The 19,638-nt window shown below is 33.6% G+C and overlaps 2 protein-coding genes across 2 annotated transcripts in view; one reads left to right on the forward strand and one right to left on the reverse strand.

The window, feature by feature from the left end:
* Positions 1–19,638, reverse strand: part of LOC146425770 (chromobox protein homolog 5-like) — a 411,406-nt gene that overhangs the window by 175,262 nt on the left and 216,506 nt on the right. The gene's annotated exons all lie outside the window — the stretch shown is intronic.
* HOXC6 (homeobox C6) lies at positions 1,569–18,248 on the forward strand. The gene is made up of 2 exons (XM_085041321.1): positions 1,569–1,971; positions 17,863–18,248. The coding sequence occupies exons 1-2, from the start codon at positions 1,578–1,580 to the stop codon at positions 18,204–18,206; spliced, it is 738 nt and encodes a 245-aa protein (XP_084897447.1). The 5' UTR covers positions 1,569–1,577; the 3' UTR covers positions 18,207–18,248.

Below are 19,638 nucleotides of genomic sequence, written 5' to 3' on the forward strand. Positions count from 1 at the left end.
AAATCGGAATAAATCGCCAAAAAAAACCCCAAAAAACCCGGAAAAAAACCCCCAAAAAATCAGCGAAAAAGGCCTGAAAATCGTAAAAAAATCAGCAAAAAATCGCAAAAACGGCCTGAAAAAACCGGCAAAAATTCGGAATAAATCGCCAAAAAATCCGCGAAAAATCGCGAAAAAACCCCAAAAAACCCCCAAAAATCCACGAAAAAGGCCTGAAAAAACCGGCAAAAAATCGGAATAAATCGCGAAAAAACCCTCAAAAAACTCGGAAAAAAACCCCCAAAAACCCCCAAAAAACCCGCGAAAGAGGCCTGAGAAAACCACCAAAAAATCAGCAAAACATCGCGAAAAGATCCGCAAAAAACCGGCAAAAAAACCGGAATAAATCGCCAAAAAACCCCAAAAAATCGGCAAAAAAAACCCCAAAAATCCGCGCAAAAGACCTGAAACGACTGGCAAAACATCGCGAAAAAATCCGCAAAAAATCGGAATAAATCGCGAAAAAACCCTCAAAAAACTCGGAAAAAAACCCTCCAAAAAGCCCTAAAAAAACCTCGAAAAAGGCCTGAGAAAACCATCAAAAATCTGAAAAAAATCGCGAAAAAATCCGCAAAAAACCGGCCAAAAAATCGGAATAAATCGCCAAAAAATCCGCAAAAAATCGGAATAAATCGCTTAAAAATCGGCAAAAAACCCGGAAAAAATCACGAGAAAGGCCTGAAAAAATCAGCAAAAAATCGCCAAAAAATCCGCAAAAAATCGGAATAAATCGCTAAAAAATCCGCAAAAAAACCCGGAAAAAAACCCCAAAAAATCGCGAAAAAGGCCTGAGAAAATCACCAAAAAATCCGCAAGAAACCGGCAAAAAATCGGAATAAATCGCTAAAAAATCCCCCAAAAAACCCCAAAAATCCGCGAAAAAGACCTGAAAAAATCGGCAAAAAAATCGGAATAAATCGCTAAAAAATCCGCAAAAAAACCGACAAAAAAACCCCCAAAAACCCCCAAAAAACCGCGAAAAAATCCGAAAAAAATCGCGAAAAATCCGCAAAAACCCGCAAAAAAATCGGAAAAAAACCCGCGAAAAAGGCCTGAAAAAACCGGCAAAACATCGCGAAAAAATCCGCAAAAAATCGGAATAAATCGCCAAAAAATCCCCAAAAAATCGGAATAAACCGCTAAAAAACCCGGAAAAAATCGGAATAAATCGCTAAAAAATCCGCAAAAAATCGGAATAAATCGCTAAAAAATCGCTAAAAAATCGCGAAAAAGGCCTGAAAAAACCGGCAAAACATCGCGAAAAAATCCGCAAAAAACCGGCAAAAAATCGGAATAAATCGCCAAAAAATCCGCAAAAAATCGGAATAAATCGCCAAAAAATCCGCAAAAAATCGGAATAAACCGCCAAAAAATCCGCAAAAAATCGGAATAAATCGCCAAAAAATCCGCAAAAAATCGGAATAAATCGCGAAAAAAACCGGAAAAAATCGGAATAAATCGCTAAAAAAACCCCAAAAAACCCGGAAAAAAATCGGAAAACCCCAAAACCCCCAAAAAAAAAAACCCCCCCAGACACCATGAACTCGTACTTCCCGAACCCCTCCCTGCCGTGCCACCTCGGCGGCGCGCAGGACGTGCTGCCCAACGTGGCTCTCAACTCGAGCGCTTACGAAGCCGTTCGGCATTTCCCGGCGTACGGCGGCGGCGGGACCATCAACCCCAACCGCCTCTACTCGCCTCCCTTCTACTCGCCGCAGGAAAATGTGGTTTTCGGCTCGGCCAGAGCTCCGTACGATTACGGATCGAGTGGGTTTTACCAGGACAAGGAGGTGCTGGCGAGCTGCCGGCAGAGCTCCGCGGCGCAGGAGTTCGGCGGAGCTCCGAGCTCCGAGCAGGGCAGGCAGGCGGCGGCCGAGCAGAAGAACGGGATTCAGATTTATCCGTGGATGCAGAGGATGAACTCGCATAGCGGTGAGGAGTTGGTGGTGGGGATTTTTGGGGGGTTTTTGGGGTTTGGGGTGGTTGAATTTTTGGGGTTGTTTTGGTTTTTGGAGTTATTTTAATTTTTGGGGGTTGTTTGGATTTTTTGGGGGTTATTTTCATTTGGGGCTTTGTTTTAATTTTTGGGGTTTTGGTGGTTGTTTTAATTTTTGGGGGTTTTGGGGGTTATTCTCTTTTTGGGGGATTTTGGTGGCTGTTTGAATTTTTGGGGGTTTGTTTTATGGGGGTTTATTTTAGTTTTTTGGGGATAATTTTTAGTTTTCTGGGGATTTTTTTGTGGTTATTTTAATTTTTGAGGCTTTGTTTTAATTTTGGGGGTTTTGGGGGTTGTTTGAATTTTTGGGGGTTTGTTTGAGTTTTTGGGGGGTTGTTTGGTTTTTGGGGGTTGTTTTGTTTTTCGGGGTTATTTTTAGTTTTTGGGGGTTTATTTTAGTTTTTGGGGGGTTTCTTTGTGGTTGTTTTAATTTTGGGATTTATTTTAATTTTGGGGGTTATTTTAATTTTTGGGATTTTTTGGTGGTTGTTTGAATTTTGGGGGTTGTTTTAGTTTTGGGGGTTGTTTGAATTTTGGGGGTTTTAGTGGTTGTTTTAGTTTTCAGGGGTTTTGGTGGTTATTTTAATTTTGGGGGTTATTTGAATTTTTGGGGGTTGTTTTAATTTTTTGGGGGTTTATTTTAGTTATTTGGGGTTGTTTTAATTTTGGGGGGTTTTTGTGGTTATTTTAATTTTTGGGGGCTTTGTTTTAATCTTTTGGGGGGTTTTTGATGGTTGTTTGAATTTTTGGGGGGGTTATTTTAATTTTTGGGGGTATTTTTGGTGGTTATTTTAATTTTTTGGCGGGGATTTTGGTGGTTAGTCTCATTTTTTGGGGTTTTTTTGTAGTTATTTCAATTTTTATTGTTATTTTTTTGGTGGTTATTATGTTTTTGGGGGGTTTTTTGGTGGTTATTTTAATTTTTTGGGGGCTTTTTGGCGGTTATTTTAGTTTTTTGGGGGGGTTTTGGTGGTTATCTTAATTTTTGAGGGGCTTATTTTAGTTTATTGTTATATTTTAGGTGGTTATTTTTAATTTTTGGGGTTTTTTCGGTGGTTGTTTTACTTTCGGGGGTTTTTTGGGGGGTGATTTTAGGTTTTGGGGGGTTTTTGGTGGTTATTTCAATTTTTTTGGCGGTTATTTGAATTTTTTGGGGTTTTTTTGGGGGGATTATTTTAATTTTTGGGGGGGTTTGGTGGTTGTTTCAATGTTTTTGGTGGTTATTTGAATTTTTTTGGCGGTTATTTGAATTTTTGGGGTGGTTATTTTAATTTTTTGATGGTTATTTTAATTTTTTTGGTGGTTATTTTAGTTTCTGGGGGATTTCTGATGGTTATTTTAATTTTTTGGGGTGTTTTTTGGTGGTTATTTTAATTTTTTGGGGTGTTTTTTGGTGGTTATTTTAATTTTTTGGGTTGTTTTTTGGTGGTTATTTTAATATTTTGGTGGTTATTTTAATTTTTTTGGTGGTTATTTTAACTTTTGGGGGAATATTTTAGTTTTTTGGGGGAGTTTTGGTGGTTATTTCAATTTTATCGTTGTTTTTTCGGTAGCTATTTTAATTTTGGGTGTCGTTTTGGTGGTTATTTGAAATTTTCGGGGGTTTATTTTATTTTATTGTTATTTTTTTGGGGGGTAATTTTATTTTTATTGGGGTTTTTTGGTGGTTATTTTGGTTTTTGGGTGATTATTTTATTTTTTTGGTGGTTGTTTTAATTTTTTGGATTTTTTTTGCGCTTATTTTCATTTTTGTGATTTTTTTGGTGGTTATTTTAATTTTTGGGGTTTTTTTCGGTGATTATTTTAATATTTTGGGGGTTTTTTGGTGGTTATTTCCATTTTTACTATTTTTTTTGGTCTTTATCTTCGTTTTTATTGGGTTTTTTTGGCGTCATTTTATTTTTTGTTGCCATTTTTCTTGGTCGTTATTTTATTTTTATTGTTATTTTTTCGCCATTATTTTATCTTTTTGTTACTCTTTTGTCATCATTTTATTTTTTGTTGTCATTTTTTCGGTCGTTACTTTATTTTTTTATTTTTTTATTTTTATTTTTATTTTCTTTTGTCACCATTTTATTTTGTTGTTGCTATTTTTTGTTGTTATTTTTTGTGGTCATTTTAATTTTTTTGGGATTTTTTTTGGTCATTATTTTATTTTTCTCGCCATTTTTTTGCCATTATTTTATTTTTCTCGCCATTTTTTTGCCATTATTTTATTTTTGTTGCCATTTTTTTGCCATTATTTTATTTTTCTCGCCATTTTTTTGCCATTATTTTACTTTTGTTGCCATTTTCTTGTCATTATTTTATTTTTTGTTGCCTTTTTTTCTCACAATTTTATTTTCTGTTGCCATTTTCTCGTCGTCATTTCATTTTTATTGTTATTTTTTTGGTCATTTTATTTCCTGTTGCCATTTTCTTGTCATTATTTCATTTTCTGTTGCCATTTTTTTCTTGTCATTTTATTTTCTGTTACCATTTTTTCTTCTTATTTTTCTCTTGTTATTTTCTCTTATTTTCTCTTTTTATTTTCTCATTTTCTCTTCTTATTTCCTCTTATTTTCTCCTCTTATTTTCTTATTTTCTCTTCTCGTTTTCTCTTCTTATTTTCTCTTCTTATTTTTTCTCATTTTCTCTTCTTATTTTCTCTTATTTTCTCTTCTTATTTTCTTATTTTCTCTTATTTTATCTTCTTATTTTCTGTTATTTTCTCTTATTTTCTCTTCTTATTTTCTCTTCTTATTTTCTCTTCTTATTTATTTTCTCTTCTTATTTATTTTCTCTTCTTATTTATTTTCTCTTCTTATTTTTTTTCTCTTCTTATTTATTTTCTCTTCTTATTTTTTTTCTCTTCTTATTTTTTTTCTCTTCTTATTTTCTCTCCTCATTTTCTCTTCTTATTTATTTTCTCTCCTCATTTTCTCTCCTCATTTTCTCTCCAATTTCCCCTCATTTTCCTCTCACCATTTTCCTTCCTCCCCATTTTTTTTGGATTTTTTTAGGATTTTTTAGGGATTTTTTAGGGATTTTTTAGGGATTTTTAGGGATTTTTTTGGGATTTTTTTGGGATTTTTTTGGGGATTTTTTGGGATTTTTTGGGGATTTTTTGGATATTTTTGGGATTTTTTTGGTATATTTTTGGTTTTGGGGATTTTGGGATTTTGAGGATTTTGGGATTTTGGATTTTTGGGATATTTTTGGGATATTTTGGGATTTTGGGGATTTTTGGTTTGGGGATTTTTGGGATTTTTTGGGGATTTTTGGGGATTTTTTGGGATTTTTTGGGGATTTTTTTGGGATTTTTTGGGGATTTTTTTGGATTTTTGGGATTTTTTTGGGATTTTTTGGGATTTTTTGGGGATTTTTGGGGATTTTTTGGGGATTTTTTGGGAATTTTTGGGGATTTTGGGGGATTTTTAGGGATTTTTTGGGGATTTTTTGGGATTTTTAGGGATTTTTTGGGATTTTTTGGGATTTTTTTTTGGATTTTTGGGGATTTTTTAGGGATTTTGGGGATTTTTTGGGGATTTTTAGGGGACTTTTTGGGTATTTTTTTGGGATTTTTTGGGATTTTTGGGGATTTTTTTGGATTTTTTGGGATTTTTGGGAATTTTGGGGGATTTTTGGGATTTTTTGGGGATTTTTTTGAGATTTTTGGGGGATTTTTTTGGGATTTTCTGGGGATTTGTTTGGGGATATTGTTGGGGGTTTTTTTGGATTTTTTGGGGATTTTTTTATTTTTGGGGATTTTTTGGGATTTTATTGGGATTTTTGGTGGATTTTTGGGGATTTTTAGGGATTTTTTGGGGATTTTTTGGGGATTTTTTGGGAAAATTTTGGGATATTTTGGGGATTTTTTTGGGATTTTTGGGAGATTTTTAAAAAATTTTTGGGATTTTTTTTTATTTTTTGGGATTTTTGGGGGATTTTTGATTTTTTTTTTTTTTTTTTTTTTATTTTTTGGGGATTTTTTTGGGAATTTTCTGGGGATTTTCTGGGGATTTTCTGGGGATTTTTTGGGGATTTTTTTAGGATTTTTTTTTATTTTTTCCCCTCCACCACCCCATTCTTCCCCCCCTATTTCATTCCATTTCTTTTCCCACGCGGGGCTCAGCGGGCGGAAATAAATGATCTCGGCGCCTTTTATTGATTTCCCTTTTTTTTTTCCTTCCTCTCCTTTTTTCTTTCCCCTCGGAAGGACTTTTTATTGCCTCATAAAAAACCCCAAAATCCGCCTGAAGCCTTTTATGGCTTTTATTGCCCAACCTCGGCCTCGTTAGCCTCCTGGGCTAATTAATTAAAGGCAGTTTTAAGGGTTGAAACGTCGTTAAATTAAATAAAAATAAAATAAAAAATAAAAATAAAAATAAAAATAAAAATAAAAATAAATGGGGATTTTAAAATTTTCCTCGGCTGATTAATTAAAGGGATTTTTAGGGGTTGAAACGTCGTGAAATTAAATAAAAATAAAAATAAAAATAAAAATAAAAATAAAAATAAATGGGGATTTTAAAATTTTCCTGGGCTGATTAATGAAAGGGATTTTTTAGGGCTTGAAACGTCGTTAAATTAAATAAAAATAAAAATAAAAATAAATGGGGATTTTCAAATTTTCCTGGGCTAATTAATTAAAGGGAATTTTAGGGGTTGAAACGTCGTTAAATTAAATAAAAATAAAAATAAAAATAAAAATAAATGGGGATTTAAAAATTTTCCTGGGCTGATTAATTAAAGGGAGTTTTAGGGGTTGAAACGTCGTTAAATTAAATAAAAATAAAATCTAAAAATGGGGATTTTAACATTTTCCTCGGCTGATTAATTAAAGGGATTTTTAGGGGTTGAAACGTCGTAAAATTAAATAAAAATAAAATAAAATAAAATTTAAAAATGGGGATTTAAAAATTTTCCTGGGCTGATTAATTAAAGGGATTTTTAGGGGTTGAAACGTCGTTAAATTCAATAAAATAAAATTAAAAAATGAGGATTTTTAAAGTGGATTTGCTGAGAGGAGAGGAGAGGAAAATTGGGGATTTGGAAGTTTATTTTTTGGGGAAGGTGAGGATTGATTGTTGTCCTGAATTTTTGGGAATTTTGGGGGAAATTTGGCTCTGAATGTCCTAAAAAAATTGTCCCTGGATGTCCTAAATCCTTGGAAATTAGGAAAAAATTGGCTCTGAATGTCCTAAATCCTTGGGAATTTTGGGGAAAATTGGCTCTGAATGTCCTAAAACTTTGGGAATTTTGGGGAAATTTGGCTCTGAATGTCCTAAAAAATTGTCCCTGGATGTCCTAAATCCTCGGAAATTAGGGAAAAATTGGCTCTGAATGTCCTAAAACTTTGGGAATTTGGGGAAAATTGGCTCTGAATGTCCTAAAAAATTATCCCTGGATGTCCTAAATCCTTGGAAATTAGGAAAAAATTGCTCCTGGATGCTCGAAATCCTTGGAAAATAGAGAAATAGTGTGTCTGGATGCTTTAAATTCTCGGAAATTAGGAAAAAATTGGCTCTGGATGTCCTAAAAAATTGGAAATTAGGTTTAAAATTGGCTCTGGATGTCCTAAAAAATTGGAAATTAGGGAAAAAAGTGTGTTTGGATGCTTTAAATCCTTGGAAATTAGGAAAAAATTATCCCTGGATGCTTTAAATCCTCGGAAATGAGGGAAAAAATTATCCCTGGATGTCCTAAATTCTTGGAAAACAGTGAAAAATTGGCTCTGGATGTCCTAAAACTTTGGAAATTAGGGAAAAATTCACCCTGAATGCCCTAAATCCTCGGAAATTGGGGGAAATAAATCCTTGGAAATTGGAGGAAAATTATCCCTGGATGTCCTAAATCCTTGGGAAATTGGGGGTAATTGGCTTTGAATGCCCTAAAACATTGGAAATTAGGGGGAAAAGTGTGTCTGGATGCTTTAAATCCTCGGAAATTAGGGAAAAATTGGCTCTGGGTGTCCTAAATTCTTGGAAATTAGGGAAAAAATTGGCTCTGAATGTCCTAAATCCTTGGAAATTTGGGGAAAATTGTCTCTGAATGCCCTAAAAAATTGTCCCTGGATGTCCTAAATCCTCGGAAATTAGGGAAAAATTGGCTCTGGATGTCCTAAATCCTTGGAAATTAGGGAAAAAATTGTCCTTGGATGTCCTAAATCCTTGGAAATTAGGAAAAAATTGCTCCTGGATGCTCTAAATCGTTAGAAATTAGGGGAAAATTGGCTCTGAATGTCCCAAATCCTTGGAAATTAGGGAAAAAATTGGCTCTGGATGTCCTAAACTCTTAGAAATTGGGGAAAAATTCACCCTGAATGTCCCAAATCCTTGGAAATTTGGGGAAAAATGTCCCTGGATGTCCTAAATCCTTGGAAATTGGGAAAAAATTGTGCCTGGATGTTTTAAATCCTCGGAAATTAGGGGAAAAAGTGTGTTTGGATGCTTTAAATTCTTGGAAATTAGGGAAAAATTGGCTCTGAATGTCCCAAATCCTTGGGAATTGGGGGAAATTGTCTCTGAATGTCCTAAAAAATTGTCCCTGGATGTCCTAAATCCTTGGAAATTAGGAAAAAATTGCTCCTGGATGCTCGAAATCCTTGGAAAATAGAGAAAAAGTGTGTCTGGATGCTTTAAATCCTCGGAAATTAGGGAAAAAATTGGCTCTGGATGTCCTAAAAAATTGGAAATTAGGGAAAAAAGTGTGTTTGGATGTCCTAAAAAATTGGAAATTAGGGAAAAAAGTGTGTTTGGATGCTTTAAATCCTTGGAAATTAGGGAAAAATTGGCTCTGGATGTCCTAAAACTTTGGAAATTAGGGAAAAATTCACCCTGAATGCCCTAAATCCTCAGAAATTGGGGGAAATAAATCCTTGGAAATTGGAGGAAAATGTCCCTGGATGTCCTAAATCCTTGGGAATTGGGGGAAATTGGCTCTGAATGCCCTAAAACATTGGAAATTAGGGGGAAAAGTGTGTCTGGATGCTTTAAATCCTCGGAAATTAGGGAAAAATTGGCTCTGGGTGTCCTAAATTCTTGGAAATTAGGGAAAAAATTGGCTCTGAATGTCCTAAATCCTTGGAAATTTGGGGAAAATTGTCTCTGAATGCCCTAAAAAATTGTCCCTGGATGTCCTAAATCCTCGGAAATTAGGGAAAAATTGGCTCTGGATGTCCTAAATCCTTGGAAATTAGGGAAAAAATTGTCCTTGGATGTCCTAAATCCTTGGAAATTAGGAAAAAATTGCTCCTGGATGCTCTAAATCGTTAGAAATTAGGGGAAAATTGGCTCTGAATGTCCCAAATCCTTGGAAATTAGGGAAAAAATTGGCTCTGGATGTCCTAAACTCTTAGAAATTGGGGAAAAATTCACCCTGAATGTCCCAAATCCTTGGAAATTTGGGGAAAAATGTCCCTGGATGTCCTAAATCCTTGGAAATTGGGAAAAAATTGTGCCTGGATGTTTTAAATCCTCGGAAATTAGGGGAAAAAGTGTGTTTGGATGCTTTAAATTCTTGGAAATTAGGGAAAAATTGGCTCTGAATGTCCCAAATCCTTGGGAATTGGGGGAAATTGTCTCTGAATGTCCTAAAAAATTGTCCCTGGATGTCCTAAATCCTTGGAAATTAGGAAAAAATTGCTCCTGGATGCTCGAAATCCTTGGAAAATCGAGGAAAAGTGTGTCTGGATGCTTTAAATCCTCGGAAATTAGGGAAAAATTGGCTCTGGATGTCCTAAAAAATTGGAAATTAGGGAAAAAAGTGTGTTTGGATGCTTTAAATCCTTGGAAATTAGGGAAAAATTATCCCTGGATGCTTTAAATCCTCGGAAATTAGGGAAAAAATTATCCCTGGATGTCCTAAATTCTTGGAAAACAGTGAAAAATTGGCTCTGGATGTCCTAAAACTTTGGAAATTAGGGAAAAATTCACCCTGAATGCCCTAAATCCTCGGAAATTGGGGGAAATAAATCCTTGGAAATTGGAGGAAAATTATCCCTGGATGTCCTAAATCCTTGGGAATTGGGGGAAATTGGCTCTGAATGCCCTAAAACATTGGAAATTAGGGAAAAAAAATGTGTCTGGATGCTTTAAATCCTCGGAAATTAGGGAAAAATTGGCTCTGAGTGTCCTAAATTCTTGGATAATTGGGGAAAAATTCACCCTGAATGTCCCAAATCCTTGGAAATTTGGGGAAAAATGTCCCTGGATGTCCTAAATTCTTGGGAATTGGGAAAAAATTGGCTCTGGATGTCCTAAATCCTTGGGAATTTTGGGAAAATTGTCTCTGAATGCCCTAAAAAATTTTCCCTGGATGTCCTAAATCCTTGGAAATTAGGGGAAAAATTGGCTCTGAATGTCCTAAAACTTTGGGAATTGGGAAAAAATTGGCTCTGGATGTCCTAAAAAATTGGAAATTAGGGAAAAAAGTGTGTTTGGATGCTTTAAATCCTCGGAAATTAGGAAAAAATTGCTTCTGGATGCTCTAAATCATTAGAAATTAGGGAAAAAAATTGGCTCTGAATGTCCTAAAAAATTGTCCCTGGATGTCCTAAATCCTCGGAAATTAGGAAAAAATTGGCTCTGAATGTCCTAAAACTTTGGGAATTTCGGGAAATTATGCCTGGATGTCCTAAATATTTGTCCCTGGATGTCCTAAATCCTGGGAAATTAGGAAAAAATTGCTCCTGGATGCTCGAAATCCTTGGAAAATAGAGGAAAAGTGTGTCTGGATGCTTTAAATCCTCGGAAATCAGGGAAAAATTGGCTCTGGATGTCCTAAAAAATTGGAAATTGGGGAAAAATTCACCCTGAATGTCCCAAATCCTTGGAAATTTGGGGAAAAATGTCCCTGGATGTCCTAAATCCTTGGAAATTGGGGGAAATTGGCTCTGAATGCCCTAAAAAATTGTGCCTGGATGTCCTAAATCCTTGGAAATTAGGGAAAAAATTGACTCTGGATGTCCTAAAAAATTGGAAATTAGGGAAAAAATTGGCTCTGGATGTCCTAAAAAATTGGAAATTAGGGAAAAAAGTGTGTTTGGATGCTTTAAATCCTCGGAAATGAGGGAAAAAAATGTCCCTGGATGTCCTAAAGTCTTGGAAAATAGTGAAAAATTGGCTCTGGATGTCCTAAAACTTTGGGAATTAGGGAAAAATTCACCCTGAATGCCCTAAATCCTCGGAAATTGGGGGAAATAAATCCTTGGAAATTGGAGGAAAATTATCCCTGGATGTCCTAAATCCTTGGGAATTGGGGGTAATTGGCTCTGAATGCCCTAAAACATTGGAAATTAGGGAAAAAATGTTTCTGGATGCTTTAAATCCTCGGAAATTAGGGAAAAATTGGCTCTGAATGTCCTAAAACTTTGGGAATTTGGGGAAAAAATTGTCCTTGGATGTCCTAAATCCTTGGAAATTAGGAAAAAATTGCTCCTGGATGCTCGAAATCGTTAGAAATTAGGGGAAAATTGGCTCTGAATGTCCCAAATCCTTGGAAATTAGGGAAAAAATTGGCTCTGGATGTCCTAAACTCTTAGAAATTGGGGAAAAATTCACCCTGAATGTCCCAAATCCTTGGAAATTTGGGGAAAAATGTCCCTGGATGTCCTAAATCCTTGGAAATTGGGAAAAATTGGCTCTGAATGTCCTAAAACTTTGGGAATTTGGGGAAAATTGGCTCTGGATGTCCTAAAAAATTATCCCTGGATGTCCTAAATCCTTGGGAATTGGGGAAAAATGTTCCTGGATGTCCTGAGTTCTTGGAAATTGGGGAAAAAATGTCCCTGGCTGCTCCAAAACATTGGAAATTGGGGAAAATTGGCTCTGGATGTCCCAAAACTTTGGGATTTGGGGAAAAATTGTGCCTGGATGTCCTAAATCCTTGGAAATTAGGGAGAAAATTGTCCCTGGATGTCCTAAATTCTTGGAAATTAGGGGAAAATTGGCTCTGAATGTCCTAAAACTTTGGGAATTTTGGGAAAATTGGCTCTGAATGTCCTAAAAAATTGTCCCTGGATGTCCTAAATCCTCGGAAATTAGGGAAAAATTGGCTCTGGATGTCCTGAGTTCTTGGAAATTGGGGAAAAAATGTCCCTGGCTGCTCCAAAACATTGGAAATTGGGGAAAATTGTCTCTGGATGTCCCAAAACTTTGAGATTTGGGGAAAAATTGTGCCTGGATGTCCTAAATCCTTGGAAATTAGGGGAAATTGTCTCTGAATGCCCTAAAAAAATGGCTCTGGATGTCCTAAATCCTTGGAAATTAGGAAAAAATTGCTCCTGGACACTCTAAATGCTTAGAAATTTGGAAAAAAATGGTGCCTGGATGTCCTAAATCCTTGGAAATTGGGGGAAATTGGCTCTGGATGCTCCAAAACTTTGGGAATTAGGGAAAAGTTGTCCCTGGATGTCCTAAATCCTGGGAAATTGGGGAAAATTGTTCCTGGGTGCCCCAAAAGTTTGGAAATTGGGGAAAAATTGCTCCTGGATGCTCCAAATCCTTGGAAATTGGGAAAATTGGCTCTGGATGTCCTAAAACTTTGGGAATTAGGGAAAAAATTGGGCCTGGATGTCCTAAATTCTTGGAAATTAGGGGAAATAATCTCTGGCTGAGCGAAAACCTTGGGAGTCAGGGAAAAATGTGGAATTGTGTCCCAAAAATCCTTGGGAATTAGGGAAAATGGTTCCTGGTTGTCCCAAATCCTGGGAAATTAGGGAAAATCTGGGATTGGGTTTCCCAAATCCTGGGAAATTAGAGAAAAATGTAGGATTTGGTTTCCCAAATCTTGGGAAATTAGGGAAAATCTGGGATTGGGTTCCCCAAATCCTGGGAAATCAGGGAAAAATCAACCCCAGATCCCCAAATTTTGGAAAATCAGGGAAAAATCTGGGGCTGGGTCCCCAAAATCCTTGGAAATCAGGGCAAAATTAACCCCAGCTCCCCAAAATCCTGAGAAATTAGGGGAAAATAATCCCCAACTCCTCCAAAATCCTAGAAAATCAGGGAAAATTCATCCCCAGCTCCTCAAAATCCTGGGAAATATCAACCCCAGCTCCCAAAAATCCTAGAAAATCACTCAAAACTCACCCCCATCTCCCCAAAATCCTGGAAAATCAGGAAAAAATTAACTCAAATTCCCCCAAAATCCTAGAAAATCAGCCAAAAACTCACCCCCACCTCCCCAAAATCCTGGGGAATATCATCCCCAGGTTCCCAAAAATCCTAGAAAATTAGCCAAAACTCATCCCCATCTCCCCAAAATCCTGGAAAATCAGGGAAAAATTAACCCCAGCTCCCCAAAATCCTGAGAAATTAGGGAAAAATCAATCCCAGCTCCCCAAAATCCTAGAAAATCAGACAAAATTCACCCCCAGCTCCTCAAAATCCTGGGAATATCATCCCCAGCTCCCCAAATACTGGGAAATCCAGGAAAAAACATCCCCAGGTTCCCAAAATCCTGGAAAATCAGGGAAAAATTAACCCAAATTCCCCCAAAATCCTTGGAAATTAGGGAAATATCATCCCCAGCTCCCCAAAATCCTGGGAAATTAAGGAAAAATTAACCCCAGCTCCTCAAAATCCTAGAAAATCAGACAAAATTCATCCCCAGGTCCCCAAAATCCTGGGAAAATCATCCCCAGGTTCCCCAAAATCCTTGGAAATTAAGGAAAAATTAACCCCAGCTCCCCAAAATCCTTGAAAATTAGGGGAAAATAATCCCCAACTCCCCCAAAATCCTAGAAAATCAGGCAAAATTCATCCCCAGCTCCTCAAAATCCTGGGAAATATCATCCCCAGCTCCCAAAAATCTTAGAAAATCACTCAAAACTCACCCCCATCTCCCCAAAATCCTGGAAAATCAGGGAAAAATTAACTCAAATTCCCCCAAAATCCTAGAAAATCAGCCAAAAACTCATCCCCAGCTCCCCAAAATCCTGGGGAATATCATCCCCAGCTCCCAAAAATCCTAGAAAATCAGGCAAAATTCATCCCCAGCTCCCCAAAATCCTGGGAAATAAGGAAAAATTAACCCCAGCTCCCCAAAATCCTGGAAAAATCACTCAAAACTCATCCCCAGCTCCCAAAATCCTGGGAAATCAGGGAAAAATTAACCCCAGCTCCCCCAAAATCCTTGGAAATTAGGGAAAAATCATCCCCAGCTCCCCAAAATCTTGGGAAATATCGTCCCTACCTCCCTAAAATCCTGGAAAATCAGGGAAAAATCATCCCCAGCTCCCCAAATCCTGGGAAATCAGGGAAAAATTAACCCCAGCTCCCCCAAAATCCTGGAAAAATCACTCAAAACTCACCCCCAGCTCCCCAAATCCTGGGAAATTAGGGAAAAATCATCCCCAGCTCCCCAAAATCCTGGGGAATATCATCCCCAGCTCCTCAAATCCTGGGAAATCCAGGAAAAATTAACTCCATCTCCCCCAAAATCCTAGAAAATCAGCCAAAAAATCATCCCCAGCTCCCCAAAATCCTGGATAATCAGGGAAAAATTAACTCCAGCTCCTCAAAATCCTGGGAAATTAGGGAAAAATCGTCCCCAGGTTCCCAAAATCCTTGGAAATTAGGGAAAAATCAATCCCAGCTCCCCAAAATCCTAGAAAATCAGACAAAATTCACCCCCAGCTCCTCAAAATCCTGGGAAATATCATCCCTACCTCCCCAAAATACTGGGAAATCCAGGAAAAATCATCCCCAGGTTCCCAAAATCCTGGGAAATTAGGGAAAAATTAACCCAAATTCCCCCAAAATCCTTGGAAATTAGGGAAAAATCATCCCCAGCTCCCCAAAATCTTGGGAAATATCGTCCCTACCTCCCCAAAATCCTGGAAAATCACTCAAAACTCACCCCCAGTTCCCCAAATACTGAGAAATCGGGAAAAATTAACCCCAGCTCCCCCAAAATCCTGGAAAAATCACTCAAAACTCACCCCAGCTCCTCAAATCCTGGGAAATCAGGGAAATATCAACCCCAGCTCCCCCAAAATCCTGAGAAATTAGGGGAAAATCATCCTCAGCTCCCCAAAATCCTGGAAAATCAGGGAAAATTAACTCAAATTCCCCCCAAATCCTAGAAAATCAGCCAAAACTCATCCCCAGCTCCCCAAATCCTGGGAAATCAGGGAAATATTAACCCCATCTCTCCCAAATCCTCGTTAAAAATCCCGGACTGACAATCCCTCCTCTCCCAACCCCAAACTCCTCGATTTCTACATCAAAACCGATTCAAAACACTCTTGGAAAACACAATTTTCATTTATTTTTCTGCGTTCGGGGTGTTGTCACGCTGGTGGGGATTGGGGAGATTCTTTTGGAATTTTATTTTTTTTTTACTTTCTTTTTTTTAAAAAAATTATTTTATTATTTTAAAATTTATTTTATTTTATTTAAATTTATTTTAGTTTTTTTAAATTTTACTTTTTTTCATTTATTTCATTTTTTAAATTTTACTTTATTTTTTTCAATTTATTTTATTCTTTTAATTGAATTTATTTGTTTTTTAAAATTTAATTTATTTTTTAATTTATTTTATTTTTAAAATTTATTTTATTTTTTATTTATTTTATTTTTTAAAATTTATTTTTATTTTATTTTTTAATTTATTTTATTTTTTAAAATTTATTTTATTTTAAAAAATTTATTTTATGTATTTTTTAATTTATTTGATTTTTAAAATTTATTTCATTTTTTAAAATTTATTTTTATTCTATTTTTAGAATTTATTTTATTTTTTAAAAATTTATTTATTTTTTCAATTTATTTTATTTTTAAAAATTTATTTTATTTATTTTTAAATGTATTTTATTTTTTAAATTAATTTTTTTATTTTTTAATTTATTTGATTTTTAAAATTTATTTTATTTTTTTTAATTTTTATTTTATTTTTTAAATTTATTTTATTTTTAAAAATTGATTCATTTTTTCAATTTAGTTTATTTTTAAAATTTATTTTATTTATTTTAAAATTTATTTTATTTTTTAATTCATTTTTTAAAATTTTTTTCATTCATTTCATTTTTTAAATTTATTTTTAAAATTTTTTTTCATTCATTTCATTTTTTTCATTCATTTTTTTAAATTTTATTTCATTTTTTCATTTCTTTTCTTTCATTTCCTTCATTTCATTCATTTTTTTAAATTTATTTCATTTTTTAAAAATTTTTTTTAAAAATTTATTTCATTTTTTAAAATTTTTTAAAAAAATTTATTTCATTTTTTAAATTTTTTTTTTTAATTTATTTCATTTTTTAAAAATTTTTTTGCAAACTAATTTCATTTTTTAAAATGTTTTTAAAATTTATTTTATTTTTAAAACGTTTTTAAAATTTATTTTATTTTTTAAAATTTTTTTTTAATTTATTTCATTTTTTAAATTTTTTTAAAATTTATTTCATTTTTAAATTTTTTTTTAAAAATTTATTTCATTTTTTAAATTTTTTTTTAAAATTTATTTTATTTTTAAAATTTTTTTTAAAATTTATTTAATTTTTAAATTTTTTAAAAATTTATTTCATTTTTAAAAAAATTTTTAAAAATTTATTTCATTTAAAAAATTTTTTAAAAATTTATTTCATTTTTTAAATTTTTTAAAAATTTATTTAATTTTTTAAAATTTTTTTTTAAATTTATTTCATTTTTTTAAATTTTTTAAAATTTATTTCATTTTTAAAAATTTTTTTAAAATTTATTTCATTTTTAAAATTTTTTTTAAAAATTTATTTCATTTTTTTTTTTTAAATTTATTTCATTTTTTTAAAATGTTTTTTTAAATTTATTTCATTTTTTTCAATTTTTTTAAAAATTTATTTCATTTTTTAAATTTTTTTTTTTAAATTTATTTCATTTTTAAATTTTTTTAAATTTTATTTTTTTTTTTTTAATTTATTTTATTTTTTAAAATGTTTTTTAAATTTATTTCATTTTTTAAAAATTTTTTAAAATTTTATTTAATTTTTTTAAATTTATTTCATTTTTTTATTTTTTAAAAATTTATTTCATTTTTTAAAATTTTTTTAAAATTTATTTCATTTTTAAAATGTTTTTTTAAATTTATTTCATTTTAAAATGTTTTTTTTAAAAAATTATTTCATTTTTTAAAATGTTTTTTAAATTTATTTCATTTTTAAAAATGTTTTTTAAATTTATTTCATTTTTAAATTTTTTTAAATTTATTTCATTTTTTTAAAATTTTTTAAATTTATTTCATTTTTTTAAAATTTTTTTTTTTAAATTTATTTCATTTTTAAATTTTTAAATTTACTTCATTTTTAAAAATTTTTTTTTGTAAACTAATTTCATTTTTTAAAATGTTTTTTTAAAATTTATTTTATTTTTTTTAAAATTTATTTTATTTTTAAAATGTTTTTTTAATTTATTTCATTTTTAAAATTTTTTTAAAATTTTATTTAATTTTTAAATTTATTTCATTTTTTAAAATTTTTAAAAATTTATTTCATTTTTTAAAATGTTTTTTTAAATTTATTTCATTTTTAAATTTTTTTAAAAATTTATTTCATTTTTTAAATTTTTTTTAAATTTATTTCATTTTTTAAATTTTTTTAAAATTTTATTTTATTTTTTTTAAATTTATTTTATTTTTTAAAATTTTTTTAAATTTATTTCATTTTTAAATTTTTTTAAAAAATTTATTTTATTTTTTTTTAATTTATTTCATTTTCTAAAATGTTTTTTTAAATTTACTTCATTTCTAAAATTTTTTAAAAATTTATTTTATTTTTTAAAATTTTTTAAATTTATTTTTTTTAAATTTTTTTTTTCCAAATAATTTCATTTTTTTTCACTTTTTTCATATTTTTTTCCCCATTTTCCCAGGCGTCGGCTACGGCGCGGACCGGCGGCGCGGCAGGCAGATCTACTCTCGCTACCAAACCCTAGAATTGGAGAAAGAATTCCACTTCAACCGGTACCTAACCCGCCGCAGGAGGATCGAAATCGCCAACGCGCTTTGCCTCACCGAGCGCCAAATCAAAATCTGGTTCCAAAACCGCCGCATGAAGTGGAAAAAGGAGAGTAATTTGAGCTCCACGCTGGCCGGAGGAGGAGGAGGAGGAGGAGGAGGAGGAGGAGGAGGAGGAGGAGGAGGAGGAGGAGGAGCTGCGGATAGTTTGGCCAAGGAGGAGAAGAGAGACGAGGCGGAGGAGGAGAAGAAGGAGTGAAGAAATTGGGATTTTTGGGGTTTTTTGGGGGTTTTTTGGGGTTTTTTTGGTGGTGGTGGGGTGGGAATTACGGGAAATTTGGGAATTTTATTTTATTTTTTTTTGGTCTATTTATTGCTGACGCACAAGAAATGTTTCTTTTGGGAGATTCTGAGTGTTATCCCCCCCCGAGAAATCCCAGAAGAATCATCCCCAAAAAATCCTTCAAAAATCCCCCCAAAATCCCTCAAAAATCACCCAAAAAAATCTCTCAAAAATTCCACAAAAATCACCCAAAATATCCCTCAAAAGTCACTCAAAAATCCCCCCAAATATCCCTTAAAAATCCCTTAGAAATCCCTCAAAAATCACCCAAAAATCACCCAAAAATCACCCAAAATATCCCTCGAAAATCAAGATCTGGTTCCAAAACCGCCGCATGAAGTGGAAAAAGGAGAGTAATTTGAGCTCCACGCTGGCCGGAGGAGGAGGAGGAGGAGGAGGAGGAGGAGGAGGAGGAGGAGGAGGAGGAGGAGGAGCTGCGGATAGTTTGGCCAAGGAGGAGAAGAGAGACGAGGCGGAGGAGGAGAAGAAGGAGTGAAGAAATTGGAATTTTTTGGGGTTTTTTTGGCTGGTGGTGGGGTGGGAAATTTCAGTTTTTTGGGAATTTTTAATTTTTTTTTTGGGTGTATTTATTGCTGACGCACAAGAAATGGTTCTTTTGGGATCCGGAGAAATTCCCTGAAGAATCATCCCCAAAAAATCCCTCAAAAATGACCCCAAAATCCCTCAAAAATTCCTCGAAAGTCACCCCAAATATCCCTTAAAAATCCCACAAAAATCACCCAAAAAATCTCCCAAATATCCCTCAAAAATCACCCAAAATATCCCTCGAAAATCACCCCAAAAATCCCTCAAAAGTCACCCAAAAATCCCCCAAAAATCCCTTAAAAATCACTCAAAAATCCCCCCAAATATCCCTTAAAAATCCCTTAGAAATCCCTCAAAAATCACCCAAAAATCCCCCAAAAATCACCCCAAATATCCCTCGAAAATCAAGATTTGGTTCCAAAATCGCCGCAGGAAGTGGAAAAAGGAGGAGAAGAGGGACGAGGAGGAGGAGGAGAAGAAGGAGTGAAGAAATTGGGATTTTTTGGGGTTTTTTTGGCTGGTGGTGGGGTGGGAAAATTGAGTTTTTTGGGAATTTTATTTTATTTTTTTTTGGTGTATTTATTGCTGACGCACAAGAAATGGTTCTTTTGGGATCCGGAGAAATTCCCTGAAGAATCATCCCCAAAAAATCCTTCAAAAATCACCCCAAAATCTTTTAGAAATGACCCCAAAATCCCTTAGAAATCCCTCAAAAATCACCCAAAATATCCCTCGAAAATCCCTTAAAAATCCCTTAGAAATCCCTCAAAAATCACCCAAAATATCCCCCGAAAATCACCCA

The sequence above is a fragment of the Lichenostomus cassidix genome, chromosome 29 (assembly GCF_008360975.1).
Source record: "Lichenostomus cassidix isolate B80296 chromosome 29, HeHo_3.0, whole genome shotgun sequence".
Taxonomy (NCBI): Eukaryota; Metazoa; Chordata; class Aves; order Passeriformes; family Meliphagidae; genus Lichenostomus; species Lichenostomus cassidix.

Excerpts from the sequence above, each read along its gene's own strand:
- HOXC6 (XM_085041321.1), top strand. The coding sequence starts at position 1,578 with ATGAACTCGTACTTCCCGAACCCCTCCCTGCCGTGCCACCTCGGCGGC. Across the intron at positions 1,972-17,862 it reads GAGGATGAACTCGCATAGCG|GCGTCGGCTACGGCGCGGAC; the intron begins GTGAGGAGTTGG and ends CCATTTTCCCAG.